Consider the following 17,230-nt stretch of genomic DNA (forward strand, 5'->3'; position numbering starts at 1 on the left):
TTATAAAGCACATATTAATGCTTTATTCTGTATGACTATATTTTAGATGCCTTAATCCTTAAACTCCATTCCTAAACTTAACAGCTACCTTACTAAATATTAATAAGTAGCAAATTTGGAGTTTACTGAGGCAAAAGTTAATAGTTAGTAAATAGTGAGAACTTGTCCTCAAACTAAGGTGTGACCCAATTTTCATTTAACAGTGTATGAAACGTAATGTTACTTGTGTGCTGTTCAAAGTTTATGTAGTCAGGTTACAACAATAAATAGGCTATTTACTGAAACAGTAATACACATCTTAAAAACTCTTGAGTGTGAAGTGTGATTGTCTGAGGAGCGCTGCACAGGAGGAGGGAGCTGATGTTTGTGGCTGTCATTATAAGGGTCTGAACGGGGAAAAGGAGACCATGCTGTGCCATAACCCTTCACCCTGCTCCATCACGGCTCTGTTTGCAGGTTATGTGTGCGAGGCTCATTTGAGATGCAGAGTTTGCCACAGGCTCAGGATAAAGACACACAGACACACAAAGACTTCACCGTTAGCAGGAAGCAATGGATGAGGCCCTGGGCAAGAATCAGACCCACAGACTCCAGTCATAAACGATGACACCAAGCAGTGAACAGCACTTTAGTGCAAAACACCAAAACATTCAGCCAAAAGCAAAACTGAAAATAAAGTTTTTGTAATTACATTTAGTTTGCTACAAGCGACAATGCTCATAATAATACTAACCCAAAGGATTTTCAACCTGTAAAACAAAACAGCAGGTGAAAATCCAACAATATACTTGCAACAATCCCATAGACCAGCGGTGGCGAACTCCGGTCCTGGAGAGCCGCAGCCCTGCAGAGCTCAGCTCCAACCCTAATAAAAACTCACCTGCCTGTAGCTTCCTAGTAACCCTTCAGACCTTGATTAGCTTGTTCAGGTGTGTTTGATTAGGGTTGAAGCAAAGCTCTGCAGGGCTGCGGCTCTCCAGGACCGACGTTCACCACCCCTGCCATAGACTGACACTGGACGAAGAACCTGAGCCATATTTAGGAACCAGACCAGATCACAGAGACTCTTTTGACTGGGACCAACAAGCCACTACCTCAGCAACATCATAGCAACAATTAATTGTGACTTTTTTATCTCACAGTGTTGTCTTTTTTCTCGCAATTCTGACTTTTCTTCTTACAAATTTGCAAGTTTATATCTCAATTAAGATTTTTTTCTTGGAATTGTGAGAAAAATATTTGCAATTGCCAGTTATTAAAGTCCAATTCTGACAAACTTTTCTCAGAATTTTTATCTTGCAATTCTGACTTTATAACATGCAATTGCGACTTTCTGAGAATTCTGAGAAAGTCAGCAATTACCTTTTTTATTTTTTTATTCGGCGACGGAAACGGGCTTCAATGTATTTTCACTAAGGAATAAAAAAAAAAAGTTGACATTTTATCACAAAATTCAGAGTTCCTGCAATTTGAACTTTTTGGAATTTGGATTTAAACTTATCTTATTTAAACTTAAAAAAGTCAGAATTATTAGATAAAAATTAGCAATTACCTTTTTTGTTATTTATTCCTATTTTTTATAAGCATCGTGAGGGGGAAAATCAGAATTCTGCTATATACTATGAATTGTATGAAAAATAGTCAGAATTGTGAGATGATAAGTTGCAATTACCTTTTGAATTTTTTATTCTTGCAATTGTGAGTTTATATCTCATAATTCTGAATTTTCATTAATTTCTCACAATTTTGAGATTAAAAGTTGCAATTACTTCTTTTCCTTGGTGGAAATAAGCTTCCATATGTTCTTCTGTAGACTGTAAGTACAAAACAAGTCCATGAAGCCTGGCAGTGGACGGCTCAATTACTGTTGACGTGAGCGAGACACTGAAGAGATAAAGCAGAGAGAGGAGTGTTTCAACATTTCCATAGTGGACAGACACGAGAACGTCCACTGTAAGACGGTGTGTTTTTCTCCGGTCCGTCAGTGTCTAATGTGCTTTCAGAGTGCTCTCTCATGTGTGCGCGGGGCCCCACACAAACCTGCACCCCGCTCTCCTCGACCAGCCTCAACACAAAAGAGCTCTCCTCTGAGGAGCTGCGCCTCGCTCTCCTCTCACAGGACGGCCCTCCAGGGCTGGGGGATTTATGGCTATAGCTCAAGCATATTCTTTGAGCATATTTGATAGAGATGCTTATCCCAGCACCATGGGGACAGTGTGTTACAAGCCTCACATCGCCGCCTTTCATCAGCTTTTTTCTCATCAAAAAAAGGCCCCTGCCCACACAATTACCTCTCAACAAAGAGGCCTGCATATTCCGGATGTGCTCAGGACAGGACTCATGTGCGTTTTTCATGTATTTTTATCCAGGTGGTCATGTTATAAGAATATTTCAAACACATATGTGACCCTGGACCACAAAACCAGTCTTAACCAGTCCCCCCCACCCCACTGCTTTGCACTTTGAGTCAAATGCTCGATAGATGAAAAGAAATGTGAATAAGAACTATTTTAGATTTTTTTGTTATTTATTGGTTACTAATTAAATGTAAGTAAATGGGTGACTTTGAGCAAGCATGTGATGTTTATTGGGGACATTCTCAAATGCGAACAAATAAATGTTTTTAAATAAATAAATACATTTGATAGAAAATAATAAAAAAACAGAAGCAGTTTGAGAAGTGTCCTCAGACGTTTGGGCTGGAGTGTATGTGAGACTCACAGCAGGATCCGGTGGAGGGAGTCTCTTCTCCATGGTCTTCAGCCAGTGTCGCAGAGCCCTGATCTGCCCTCTGAACTCACTCTGCCACTGACTCCACTCCTCTGAATCCATCCTAGCAACAGTACAAGAACACTTTCACCTCACATATACGGTGGGAAGACTGGTGACAAAGAAGCAGCTCAAAAGAAGCTCAAAAATGAATATCAAATATATATTATTTTCATGGGCCATTAACAAACCATTAACTAAGACTTTTGCTTCAATTAAGTCCTAATTTGCTGCTTATTAATAGTTAGTAAGGTGGTTGTTAAATAGGTATTGGGCAGGATTAGGGATGTAGAATATGGTCATGCACTAATAATAAGCATGCTAATAAGCAACTAGTTAATAGAGAGAATTGGTCCCTATACTGAAGTGTCATCTGTGTTTTTTTTCTAATATCTTTATATTTTATGGATATTTTTCTGTCTATTGTTGTCTGTTTTGTTGACTAGTGTGTGTAGTTAATCTGTCTATTATTACCCAGTGCAAAAGAAAACAACGTTTTGACAACAAGCCCTTTAGTGTGTCATAATAGAATAGAATAGATAATTAAACAGTAGTGTATACAAGGCTGTGCTGTATTGTGAATGCAGTATATTGTTAGACATGACAGAGAGTGGAGTGACTATATTCAACACAGCCTCCGTGCCTTAATAATTTCATAAAATTCACACAGGGCACAAATTAATCAATGTAATGTTGTCTTTCTGCTAGAAGACAACAACAGATGTGAAAAGTCCTGCTGGAAGAAGAAGAAGAAGAAGAAGAAGAAAAAAGCAGCCTGAGATGGTTTGCTGGTCTAGGTTGCTTTAGTCTGGATTTTTATCAGGCATATGGTTAGCAGGTGTATCATAGCTGTTATATCATGGATTTGAGCACAACATGAAATTCTGCTCCATTTTAATATAATCAGCGCTAGCAGAGCTTGCATCTTGTCAATGTCAGTAATTAATGTCAGTAATATTAATATGTCAATAATATATAGCAGTTTAGGTGAAATCTCCATGAAAGGGTTAAAGCCTATAAATCATAACTGTGACGATGAATTCAATGGAAAAAGGTTTGACATATTTATACTGTAAAAAATGGCCGTGAATTTAACGGTAAAATACTGTAAAAATGCTACAGTAAAAACCTGTTAAATGGTTAACGGTAAATTCCCCTACTATATACGGTGAAAAACTGTATTGGACATTACATGTAAACAGCCTCCACTGAATACTGACCGCTTCTCTAATCATAGTGTCATAGTGACATGGATGATCATTTAGATTAAACACAAGATAAAAGATAAAACACAAACTCTACAAAGTCTGGAAGTGATCTTTCCAAAATAATATTTATTTACACTTGAGTATAGTGCTATTAACTCACTCTTTATTACCACTATCTCGTAAGGAAAAAGTTCATCCACCAGTTAGTATTTCATACATCTTTTAGTCATATAATCATCCATATATTGGTGTAAATTCAAACATCTATTCTTCATCTTTTTAGAGCACTTTATAGCAAGTTAGTAAAACATGCAAAAAATATTTTACATATACAACATCAAAAAAAGCAAAGAAAGAAAAAAGTCAAGTCAAGTACAATTAATATAAAAACCAGCAAAGAAATACATGGGAGGCAGCAAATGACCAAAACATGTTTTGTTTTGTTTTTTTGGCACAGGAAATGTACAAATGAAAAATTAAATTGCCGTACACTAAATGAGCCTAAATACATTGTCAAAGAAGTAATCAGTATTTATTTGTATTATGTAAATGTGTAATGCAATACCATGGTTTGCATACTGTATCTAATGCATTGAGTGCTTTATTTAATAACTCATATTGGGGCAAGAAACAATGTAGGCAATAGAACTCTTGATTCTACATAAAAGTCCACATTAAGATAAATTGAATGGATCCAATTCTTTTGTTGTTTTGAATGATTTTGTGTAAACTCCAAAGTCCAGCTCCCGGCTGATGAAAACAGGAGCAGTCCACTAAAGTGTCAGTTCTTGATATGATATCCAAGGCAAACTTCAAGGTAGCCCTAGCCTCTAGTGTCTTCATGTAAATGGCAGATGCAATGGAAGGAGGAAACCTCCAGTGAGGCTCTAAAAACAACATTAAAAATAGACTGTGAAGCAACAAAATGACAAAAGGGCAACAAAACAGTGAAGGGAAACAAAAATATCAAACATAGGTGCATACAATGCAAAATCATAGAGAGATGGTGAATATTTAATAAATACCTGAATGTCTAAGAATGTGGGCTTCTCATGAGCATCATTCATCTCCAGATCCAAGACCAAATTTGAGGCATCATCAAGGTGTCCATATCTAGTAACCGATGATCTCTGTGAGAGAAAAAACATGACAAAACAGACACTATAAACGACACAAGAAATTTTATATGGCTTAATGCTGTCAAGAAAATCCTTTAGAATAAGCAGACATACAGTATGGCATTCAATTTGTTAAAAAAGAAAAGATAGGTAATGAGACAATAAAAATAATATAGAAAAGTAAAATCAATGTGCTCATTAGGAAACAGCGGCAATAAATGTAAATTTAGTTCAACTTACAAGTACTACATTTCATCCAGATCTGCCCAGATGTTGTGAGTGAGGAATGGATCAGACACCTGAACCATCTGAAATCTTCATTGGATATCACATCAGTGGAGGACTGACAGTAAATCTGGGCCTTGAGGACTCTTTTTTTTTTTTAAAGGACTTTGGAGACGGACTGGATCCAGTAAATGAAAAATGGACTTTCATAACAAAAATAACATCCAGTTTTAGGGGACATTAAAATTGGCTTGTTGTACAAAGTGCTTGCTCCTCCTTTAGTGTTTATGTATAGGTGTAGTGGTTTTTTATATTCTGTGAAACCAGCGGCAACTTTTATTTGCTATGATGGCTAGCATCCTCTAATATATCCATCCATCAAATCTATACAAATATGTAAAAACAACCACACTCTTTCTTAATCTAATTACTTTTTTTTTTAAAACTTGGTATATTTTTCTGGTACATTATGCTTAAATAAACCCAAGTATAAAAATAATTTCCTAAAATAAAATGTAGAAATGTAATAGTAAGTAATATTGAATACAGTCTAATCAGAGTTTGATTTAAAAAAAAATCTCCAAAATGTAATTTGTTGTATTTGAACTTTTCCTGATTTTAGATGCTGTACTTAGTATAAAACAAGAAAAGAAAAATATCACTTTGAAAATATGCAATATATGTATGAACTGAATTAAACCTAAATTAGACAACTATGATTAAAGCTAACCAGGCAATAGTTCTAAAATACATAAAATGGGAACTTAACCATTGCCAGACAAAAAGATACTGGTAGTTTTTGGAATGCAATTTCCTATACCAAACACATGCAAAGCAGAATAAAGTGATTATTTTTTTCTTTCTTGAATTAATTTCTGTGTCTTATCTAACTAGTGTATAGAGTCAGCATTGATTATGAAAGCTGCAGGACCATGTGGTAGGTTTGTTTTGAGGTCCAGCTTTAAAATCTGCGGCTGTAACCAGAGGAAGTATATGAGGATGATGAGAAGTTCAGGCTGAATCCAGAGCCAGTAGCATCAAAGCTGCCTCTTCTTGAACCTGACCTAGAGCCTGTCCTGGATCCAGACCGAGAACCAGAAGCAGATGCGGCACCACTGACATTGTAAGGACTGTAGAGACCTTTACTGGATACTGATGATGCTTCCAGAAGCCTAAGGCCAGATCCCTCTTCAACCATGCTTCTGTCCATGGCATCTTTGTAGGAGATCTTCAGTTTGGTTTTGGGGCAAGTAAGGTATTTTGTGTAAGCACTCACATCTCTGAGCTTTTGTGCTGTACGGCCATCAATAGCACCTTTCCTGATTGCCTCCTCTAGGGAGATTCGTCCCTCAGCCTCCGGCTCAATAAGGCCACCAGTGAGATACTGCACTTCCAGGAAACGTTGCCCTGCCTCATAGTAAAGCCAGCCTTTCTTGAGAGCCTTAGCAGCAGACATTCTGACTTTAGTGCGAGGATCCTCAAACCCATGGAAAGCTTTCTGGGCCAAGTTGAGTCTGTCAACCATTATCTTGTCTAAAAGACCCTTCTCTGTGGCTTCAGCAGCTGAGAATTTCTCTCCAGTAGATGGGTCTATTATGCCACCAGTGCAAGCCTGTGCCTCCAACAGTCTCTGGCCAGATATAGAATCCACTAAGTTCCTACGTATGGCTTCAGTGATGGAAACTTTTTCTAGGCTATCTGTATCAAGGATTCCAGCCACAGGACCGGTCTCCTCAGTTGGATCATTCCATACAGTTGCAGGAGTTTTGATGGAAGGTATGGGGCTCATTGGATAAGAGGAGGTGGAACCAAATGAAGAGGAGCGGGAACGGAAGCCACTCATGTTTCCAGATAACATATCAGCAAATTCTGTGATAGAGAGGGTGCCAGCGCGGTACTGCTCAATTGCACTCTGATCGATAAGACCTCTTGCAATAGCATCATCAATGTCATACTGTCGACCTGATCTTCGGTCAATGAGTATAGACTTTTCAACCCCTTCTGATGATGTCATTGTGATTTCTTCCCACTCACACTCTTGCTCTGAAAGTTCAAGGTAAGTCTGATGGTCAATTAGTCCTTTGCGGTAGGCTTCATACACAGACATCTCTTTACCCGAATCAGGATCAACAATGACGACTCTGCGTTTGCGAACAGAGGATTTGGAAGACGTTTGTCTCTCGCGTTTCTTTTCTTTAAGAAGCAAAAGCACAAGACCTGTGTCTGGGTCGACAATACACCTGTCCATCAGTTGTAAGTAGGTAAGATTCTCCTCGGTGTTTGGGTCAAAGAAGCCCTTGGTGTCATCCGATGGGTCACTGAGGATCTCGTTCATCTCCTCATCGAAAAAGCCTCGGTTGTAGGCCACTTCAACTGGCAATCGGTGACTCTGCTCTGGGTCAATGATTCCTCCAGTAGCAATCTGGGCCTCGAGAAGACGAATTCCATGGTCTCTCAAAATCAGGCCCTTTTTCATAGCCTGGAACAGGGAGATCATTTTGCCTGTATAAGGATCTTTATAGCCAGTCACAGCCCTCTCAGCAGACAGGAGCTTATCTTTGAACTCTGGACCGACGATTCCCATCTTGACTGCTTCATTTACAGTTAACTTGAGGTTCTTGATAGGGTCAATGATATAACCTGTGGCTGCTTGAGCTTCCAGCAACTCGAAAGCAGTGCCTGGCCTGATCATATTCTTTTTCATGGCTTGGTAGATAGAGAGTCGGTCTTTAGTAGACTCCACAAACACGCCAGCAATACAGCTTGAGCCCTCAAGATATTTTCGCAAGCTATTGCTCACCTCCTCCACTGTAAGTAATCCCTCATTAAGCTTGCTGACTGTTTGTTCATCGATGATTTTTGAGCGGAATAACTCTTCTATTGTTATTTCTTTTCTGAGACCTTTGAAGAGCAGTCTTTTGTCTCCTAGAGACAACAGATATTGCCCATCTTTGTCTACCTTGCATCTTTTTAGAAGCTGAGAATATGAAACTTTTTCATCATTCAATGGGTCTACAAAACCCTTAACCTCATCTGAGAGCTTTTCATTTGTCTCTTTGTTAATATATCCACGTTGTGTGGCAATCTCTGTTGGCAAGTGGAAGTTATATTCTGGATCAATGATACCGCCTGTTGCTGTTTGTGCTTCAAGGAGCCTTAGGGCATAGTCCTCTGGGACAAGGTCTTTTTTCATTGCTTGGAAGAGGGAGACCACCTTTCCACTATATGGATCCTTATAGCCAGTGACTGCTCTCTCTGCAGACAGGAGCTTATCATGAAGTTCTGGGCCCACCACGCCTTTACGCACTGCTTCATCTACAGTGAGCATTTCATTCCTGACAGGATCAATAATGAATCCAGTGGCTGCTTGAGCCTCCAAGAGGGCCATTGCAATGTCTGGCTTCATCAGCTCTCTCTTCATTGCTTGATAAATGCTCATCTTGGAATTTGAATCAGTCACCACACCAGCAACACTGCCAGTTCCATACAAATATTGTTTAACTCTTTGCATATCCATGACATCACGCATAGTCTTATTCTCTTTCTTCAGCAGGTTGTAAGTCTCAAGGTCGATGATACGGGCATGGTAGAGATCTTCAATAGTGATTTGACGTCTACTTGTGCTGCCGGTCTGGGTGCTCCCCCCTTTAATGATCTCTCTCTGCTCCAGAATCTCAATTATAATGATAATCATTCGTTCCTTTGTTATGTTGCCAGAACGATATTCTTCTAGAACCCGAGCCCTCTGATCTTCAGGTAGTAGATTTGAATTCATGACATCCCAGAGAGACATAGAGCCCTGACCTTCAATGGGTAGGTCAATCTGGGTATTGGATAGATCACTCTGGCTTTGTTCTTCACTGTAAAGGTATGTCTTCTCCACAACCGTTGGGGCCTGTGGTTTGGAGAGCTTTAGTAGATGTAAGCCTGTATCAGGATCTGCCATGCACTTGTCTTTCAACTGTTTGTATGATACATTCTCATCAGATGCAGGGTCAGAGAAGTACTTGCTTTCAGCAATGCTGCTAGCCAGCTGTTTGGTAACATATCCACGCTGGATTGCAGTCTCAACAGGAATACGATGACTGTTTACTGGATCAATAATTCCACCAGATGCCAGTTGCGCCTCCAAGAGAGGCATGGCATGTTCTTTGGGGATGAGGTCTTTGTCCATGGCTTGATATAGGGATATCTTATTGCTTGTGAATGGGTCTTTATATCCAGTGACAGCTTTTTCAGCAGAGAGAAGTTTCTCATGAAGCTCTGGGCCAACAAGACCTGCTTTAACAGCATCATCCACAGTGAGACATTCATTTCTTGATGGATCCACAATGAATCCTGTGGCAGCTTGAGCTTCAAGCAAGGCAATAGCTGTGTTCTGTCTGAGGAATTTCCTTTTCATTGCTTGGTAGATGCTAACTTTCTCTTTTGTAGGCTCAAGGTAAAGTCCACCAATGCTCTCAGAGCCTTGGAGATACTTGCTGACTGAAGCGTTTTTGCTGACCTCTTTTGGAGTCTTTTTACCTTGTTCCAGCAAATCATAGGTAGACTTATCAATGATTTTGGAGTCAAATAATGACTTGGCTGGAATTGGCGCCCTAAGTCCCTTAAAGCAGCCCTCTTCTTGTTTCTTGGCATCTTTCTTAGTAACAATTTCAATTAAAACCTTTATAATCTTCTCAATTGTCATTTTCCCAGATCTGTATTGCCTTATTAGGTCAAGCCTTTGCTCTTCAGTGATATAGTCAGAGTTAATGAGCTCCCATAAGGTAACTTTTCTCCCTTTGAATGGTCCACTTTGAAGTTCAACAGTTGCCTGAGTCATTGCGTCTTTGGTCTGGGCATCAGTGTACTTCATCTCCTCTTTGGCATTGATAGCTTGTTCAGACAAAGGCAGAAGCTGAAGGCCAGTCTTTTTGTCAGTGACACATCGTTTATAAAGCTGTGGATATGTGAGATATTCCTGAGTGTTTGGGTCAAAGTATCCCTTAATGTCATCACTTGGGCTGCTCAAAAACTTCTGGGTTGCATCATCAAAGCAGCCCTTTGTGCAGGCAATGTCATGTGGAATACGGTGACTTTGAACAGGATCAATGATGCCTCCGGTTGCCAGTTGTGCGTCAAGCAGTCGAATTCCTTGTTCCTTCATGATCAGGTCTTTCTTCATAGCCTCGAACAGAGAAATTGTTTTTCCAGTGTAAGGATCTTTATAGCCTGTGACAGCTCTCTCTGCAGACAGCAGTTTTTCATGAAGTTCTGGACCAACAACACCTGCTTTGACAGCCTCATCTACTGTAAGTTTTTGGTTTTTAACAGGATCTATGATATATCCCGTGGCAGCTTGTGCTTCCAAGAGATTAAGAGCAGGCCCAGGTCTCATCGTGTCTCTTTTCATGGCATCATAAAGGGACATTGCTTGTTTGGTTGAGTCTATAATTACTCCAGCAATGCAGTTAGAGCCTTTCAAAGCACTGCGCACATGCTCCATCTCAGACACATCTTTTACCAGCAGTTGTCCTTTCTGCAACTTGTTATAGAGATCTTTGTCAATAACTTTTGATTCAAGAAGTTTTGTAGCAGGTACAGGTGCTCTCAGGCCATTAAAGGCAAGCTCATTCTTTTTCTCTTTTTCCTCTGCCACAGTTAGGACAATTTTGATGATCTTTTCAACTGTAATTTTTCCCGTTTTGTACTGGCGGATAAGATCTTTTTTCTGGTCTTCAGTGAAGTACTCAGAGTTTATAATCTCCCATATGGTCACAGTCTTTCCTTTAAAACGGCCGAATGGCACAGACACAGTTGTCTTGTCAAACACATCTCTTGTTTCCTCATCTGTGAATATCCTGGCATTTTGAGCAGCCTCCTCAGAAATGGGCAAAAGTAGAAGTCCTGTTCCTGGATCAGTGACACACCTTTCTAGTAGCTGTTGGTACATCAGATTTTCTTGGGTGTTTGGATCATAGAATCCCTTGACTTCGTCTGTTGGATTTTGTAGGATTTTATTGGTGGCTGCATCAAACTGACCCTGCTTATAAGCTATTTCATTTGGCACACGATGACTATTGACTGGATCAATAATGCCACCTGTTGCTATCTGAGCCTCAAGCAACCTGATGGCATGATCCTCCCCAATGAGACCCTTCTTCATAGCTTCAAAGAGGGAGATCTTTGCCTCTGTGTATGGATCCTTGTAGCCAGTGACAGCTCTCTCCGCAGACAGCATCTTGTTGTGAAGTTCAGGTCCAATTAGACCCTCTTTAACTGCCTCATTGACAGAGAGTTTCTTGTTTTTAACTGGGTCTATTATGTATCCAGAAGCAGCCTGTGCCTCCAGCAGCACTAGCCCCGTCCCAGGAGCAATCTTCTTCTCCTTGACGGCTTGATAGATGGGCATTTTTTGATTTGGATGCACAAGCAGGCCACCAATGCAGTTCTTGCCCCGAATAACTGTTTTAAGTTTGTCTGTCTGGCTGAGTTCTTCGATTGTGGTGTCACCGCTCTGGAGCTTATCATAATCCATTTTGCTTAAAAGTCCTATTTCAAAAAGTCTACTTGCAGGCACCTTCTCACGAATGCCATCGAAGGATAATGGAGAGAAGCCATGTGTGCTGTCAACTTCATCAGAAATACTTTGACCATTGAGGACTTCTTTGCATTCTGTCTGGATGTGAATCTCCTGGGTGATTTTTTGAGCAACCTCAAGCTGCTGAAGTTTCTCACGCAGTTTCTGGTTTTCCTCAGCAAGAACCCTTTCTTGTTCAAGCCTTTTCCTCTCAAGTTCTTGCATCTCTTTCTGCTTGTTGAGCATCTCTTGTTCAGCCTCTTTCTGTTTTATCAGAGCAGCATCCATAGTGGCCTTCAGTTTATTCTTCTCATCCTCCATTTGTTTTTTTTGATGTTCCTGCTCATCCTTAAGGGCTTTTGACTTTTTGACCTCTTCTTCAAATTGGCTCTCTAACCGCTTTTTTTCATCCTCAATTTGTTTTTCCTTCTTCAGCAGCATCTCCTTTTCTGACATAAATGTCTGCTGGAGAAATGTTTTCTCCTGTTTAATTTGTTCTTGCTGAGCATTCGCCATCTGTAAACGAAGAAACAATGAACAAAGTTAAAACAATGTTAAAAAAGCATTCAGACAAATAATTTTCAATGATGTAAATATCCATTTTAAGATTAATGAGAAATCATTAGGGAACATAATCAAAGATTGGAACATTTGTAACAAAAAAAGGAACTGATTTAAAGCAATGTTAGTTTTCGGAGAGAGGGTTAACAATGACATGAGCAGCAATTTATGCCATCTTTTACACAATACCTCTTTGGACTTTTTCTGTAACTCTTCAGCCTCTTTTTTCAATTTTGACTTCTCTTTCTCAAGATCAGCAATGGCTTTGCGCAAGTCATCTGATTCTTTGTTACTGCCCAATCTCTGTATTTCCAATGTTTCAACAATTGTCATTTTCTCTTTGGTGGCAAGCTCGGTCTCATGAAGTCGGGCATTAATCTCATCTGCCTGCTTCTTGAATTTCTTGGCTTCCTCCTCAGCTCTAGACTGAGCATCACTGAGCTGGGACACCTGAAGTCTAAGTTTCTCTGCCTCAGCTGTTATCTCCAACTGTCTTCTGCGCTCAGCCTCCAACGATTTTTGGAAGCCCTCAGTTTCCTCCTCAAGCCGTTGCTGCATCAGTTGTCTGTCTTCAAGCAGCTTTTGAGCTTGCTCTTGGGCAAGGTCTTTCTGTCTCTGTAGCATTTCTGCCTCTGCTCTAAGTTTAGAGGCCTCCTGAATGGCTTGCATCTTTTCTTTAAGCATCTTTTCAGCAAGTGCTCTTTGCTCGGCAAGGTCAGTCTCTGCAATATGTCTCATGCGAGCAGTCTCCTGGGCCTCAATGCTGAGCCTGGCAGCGTCCTCTGCAAGTTTTTTCATGTTCTCAGCCTCCTCAGCCAAGAATATTTGAGTATTATCTTTGTCCTTCTGGATGAGACGTTGGTTCTCCTCTTCAATTCTGAGCTTGAGTTTGATGAGCTCCTCCATTTGAATCTTGACCTTGAACAGTTCCTCCTCTACCTGGGCTTTCTGTTTAACAGCATCGCTGACCTCGTCCTTTAGGCGATGAAGCTCATCATCTAGGAGAGTCTTCTGTTTGTCTGTCTCATCCAACCGCAGTTTCACTTTAGCGAGCTCTTGCTCAACCTGAGACTTCTGCTTAAGTGTCTGCTCTGCAAGTGTCTTGTGCCTAGCCATCTCCTCATCAGCTAGCTGTTTCTGTTTCAGTGCTGCTGACTCTGCCTGGGCACGCTTTTCTGCCTCTAGCTCTGCCTCTTTTCTGAGCCTCTCAGCGGCTTCTTGGGCTTTGGCCTGATTGGCTGCTTCAACCTCAGCAGCCTGACGCTGATGCTCTGCATCTTCTGCTTGTTGGCGGAGTAGGGCAGCCTCTTTCTCTGCCTTTTCTTTGGCCTTTTCCGCTTCTTGGGCAAGCTTTTTGGCTTTCTCAAACTCCTCCTTGAGCCTTTTCTGTACCAGGCTGTCCTCTTTCTGCTGAACAAGAACACTTTGGACTTGCTGCTCAGCTGTAATTGCTTTCTCAGCAGCCTCTTTTGCAGCGAGTATTTGCCTCTCAGCTTCTTTATCAGCATCTTCTTTTTGCTTTCTGGCCTCATCAGCTTTCCTTTTGAGACGCTCCACTTCTTCTTGAGCAACCTGGCGCTGTCGAGCTGCTTCCTGCTCTGCGGCAGTAATCTTTTTAAGTTTTTCTTCAGCCTCCCTTCTTCTGTTTTCTTCTTCAAGGGCAAGCTTGCGCAGCTTCTCGGCTTCCTCTTCAGCTCGCAGTTTGCTTTGTTGTGTTTCCTCTGCAATATTCTTCAGCTTATTCAGTTCAAGCTCCAAATCAAGCTTGCCAGATGAAGCCTTCTCAAAGTTAACTTTCAAGATACGAATCTCCTCTTCAACTATTCTTTTCTGTTTGAGAGTTTCATCCACAATTGATTTCTGTCTGTCTAATTCCATTTCAGAGGACTTCTTGAGTTGTTCGATCTTCTGATCAATGTCTTGCTTGTGCTGGCTTGCCTGATCTTCAAGAGATTTTCTCTGGTAAGCCTCATCCTCAGCTTTCCTTCTCAGGCGTTCATTTTCTGCCTCTTTTTCTTTTAGAGCAATCTCTGCTTCAGTTTTCAAGTGAGTGGCCTCATTAATGGCAGCAAGTTTCTCTTTGAGAATTCTCTCAGCTTCCACTCTCTGTCTCGCTGCTTCTTCCTCAGCCACCTGCCTCTGTCTCTTTGCCTCTTCAGCAATGGCACGGAGCTTGGCTGCTTCGTCTGCAAGATCCCTCAGTTTAGCAGCTTTAGCTTCCAAGAGTTGTTTACTCTTTTCAGTGGTGGACATGCTGTCCTTTTCAGCTTTAAACTTCAGCTGCAAAAGTATGTCCATTTCACTTCTAACTTTGGAAAGCTCATCTTCAAGCTGCTTCCGCTGCTGCTCTGCAGCACTAACATCATTCTTTAGACGGTACAGTTCATCGTCGAGCACTGATCTCTGTTGCTCGGCATGATCAAAATCAGCCCTCAAGCGGATCAGCTCCTGCTCTGCGGATAGCTTCTGTTGCGCTGTGCTCTCTGCCAGCTTCCTCTGCCGCTCCAGCTCTTGCTCGGCCATGTCTTTCTGTTTCAGGGCAGACTCTTCAGCTTTGCCCCTTTTTTTGGCCTCACGCTCAGCCTCGTCTTTCTGTTTTTCAGCATCTTCCTGTGCAAGAGTCTTTTTGTGGGCTTCTTCCTCTGCCTGGAGCCTTAGACGAAGGGCTTCATTGGCTTTTTGCCTCCACTTTTCAAGCTCCTTCTCAGCCTCCTCCCTTGCTTTGTCTGCCTCTTCCTGTTGCTTCTTGAGGCGTTCTGCCTCCTCCTGCAGTTGCACGACAGCCCCGTGCTTCTCTCGGAGCGACTCCTCAAGTTTGGATGTCTTCTCGACAAAGGACATGCGCTTGCTCTGCAGCTCAGCAGCAGCACTTTTCTGAGCTACATCTTGAGCGAGCTTGATTTGTCTGTCTTTCTCGATCTCAGCCTGCTTCATGTGTCTTTCTGCCTCCTCTGCCTGCATCTTGAGCTTCGCAAGGTCATCCAGGGCTTTCTGCTTCTGCCTGGCAGCATCTTTCTCTGTTTCAGACTTCAGCTTCAACTCTTCCTCCGCCATCCGCTTCTTCTGAGTCTCCTCGTTAACCTGCTTGTGAAGTTTCTCAGCCTCTTCCTGAGCAGCTTTGCGAAGTCTCTCTGCCTCTGCAGCCTTGTCTCTAAGCTGTCTGAGCTCGTTCTCTGCAGTGGACTTTTGCTTCAATGTAGTTTCCAGCTGAAGTCTTATGACGCGGATCTCTTCCTCTATCTTAACCCGGCTTTGTAAAGCCTCCTCCACTTGTTGGCTCTTTGATTTGATCTGTTGTTCGGAGAGGTTTTTGAGCTCGTGCAGCTCCAGCTGGATGTTCTGTTTTTGCCTTTCAGCATCCACAGCAACAATCTCTCGTTTGCTAACCTCCTCTTGCATCATGAGCTTGAGCTCCTGTGCCTCTTTCTCCGCTTTGGCAATGGCCTTGGCATGAGCTTCAGCTAGCTGCTTCTGTTTCTCTAACTCTGCCTGCATCTCAGCCATTTTTTTCCTCTCTTCTGCTTTTAGTTTCTCAGTAGCTTTCTGTATTAGTGGAAGTAAATCGTAAAGAAAGATGATTAAGATTAAGTATGACGAGGTGTTAAAGGAGTAGTTTACCCAAAAATGAAAATTCTGTTATTATTTACTCACCCTTTCATTCCAAAACGGTATTGACTTGATATTATATTTTAACTTTCTTCCATAGAACACAAAAAGTGATGCGTGTGATCTATACACACACACACACACACACACATACGTATACATATATACATACTGTATGTATCTCAGCCACTCTTTTTAACATAATAAAAGTAAATGATAACAGCAGACGTTAAACGTCCAGAGCAGATCATCAATCAGCAAGTTGCTATTCACTAGAATATTTTTCACTGAATAGCGACTAAAATTTTAACCTAACTGAATATCTTCAGAAATCTAGGAAGACAACACACACGTTTTATGGACAACTGTTATTGTGTTTCATGACTTTTGAAGCTTGAAAGCTTCAGATCCTATTCATTATTAAATGTTTCTCTTTTGTGTTCCATGGAAGCAAGACAGACATTTAGGGTTTGGAATAACATCAGGATGAGCAAATGATGACAAAAATTAGCATTTTTCAGTTAACTAATTCTTTAAGTGTTAAGATGATTATTTGGCTCAAAGAAAGACAGGCTTAGATGCAATCATGACAAATGGGGTTAAGGTAAATTAACAGTCAAAAATAATATGCAATCATTTGGGTTATGGTAAGATGATATAATTAATGTATGGAGACACATGACATTGGTTTATAACACTACACTCTCATAACATGCTCCTAAATGGTAGCACTATAAAAATCATTTACTACATTCCAGTTGAGCAAAGTGATTAAAAAAAATATATAGAATGCAATCAATATGCTGTTGCTATAAACTAAATGACTGGATGAAAACTTGGCACACAATTAATGCAAACTATCAGTGTGTTAAAAAAAACAATTTATCATTGTTAAGAATGAGAACTTGATTTGGTGGCCTGAAAAAATGGTGAGAAAAACAGAACAACTAAATACCAACAGTGCAAGCAAGTACTCTAGTTAGCCATGGAAAATGAGCTATAAGTGTTAAAAGCAATGATTCAGGCAGACATGCAGGTCCTTATCCACAGATAAAGAGGAAAGCTTAGTATGAAAATAACATGATCTAAAAATTACCTTAAAATATAACAAATAAGGGCAGTAGGAATCTGATTCTCAAATAAGATTATTTACACCTATACCATATATATATATATATATA

The 17,230-nt window shown here is 40.7% G+C and overlaps 2 protein-coding genes across 2 annotated transcripts in view; both read right to left on the reverse strand.

Annotated features, from left to right (window-relative positions):
* Positions 1–2,762, reverse strand: part of LOC107559020 (dystonin-like) — a 39,757-nt gene extending 36,995 nt beyond the window's left edge. The window contains exon 1 of the mRNA XM_016242739.1: positions 2,722–2,762. The gene's annotated coding sequence lies outside the window, so the exon portion shown is untranslated. The remainder of the gene's footprint in view (positions 1–2,721) is intronic.
* A 1,321-nt stretch (positions 2,763–4,083) lies between these two features.
* Positions 4,084–17,230, reverse strand: part of LOC107559021 (plectin-like) — a 79,310-nt gene continuing 66,163 nt past the window's right edge. The window contains exons 34-37 of the mRNA XM_016242740.1: positions 12,633–15,986; positions 5,336–12,398; positions 5,003–5,107; positions 4,084–4,864 (exon numbers count right to left, since the gene is read on the reverse strand). Coding sequence (XP_016098226.1) covers positions 6,282–12,398; positions 12,633–15,986 — 9,471 coding nt within the window. The 3' untranslated portion in view covers positions 4,084–4,864; positions 5,003–5,107; positions 5,336–6,281. The remainder of the gene's footprint in view (positions 4,865–5,002; positions 5,108–5,335; positions 12,399–12,632; positions 15,987–17,230) is intronic.

The sequence above is a fragment of the Sinocyclocheilus grahami genome, unplaced genomic scaffold, assembly GCF_001515645.1.
Source record: "Sinocyclocheilus grahami isolate Dianchi unplaced genomic scaffold, SAMN03320097.WGS_v1.1 scaffold672.1, whole genome shotgun sequence".
In the NCBI taxonomy this organism is placed as follows: Eukaryota; Metazoa; Chordata; class Actinopteri; order Cypriniformes; family Cyprinidae; genus Sinocyclocheilus; species Sinocyclocheilus grahami.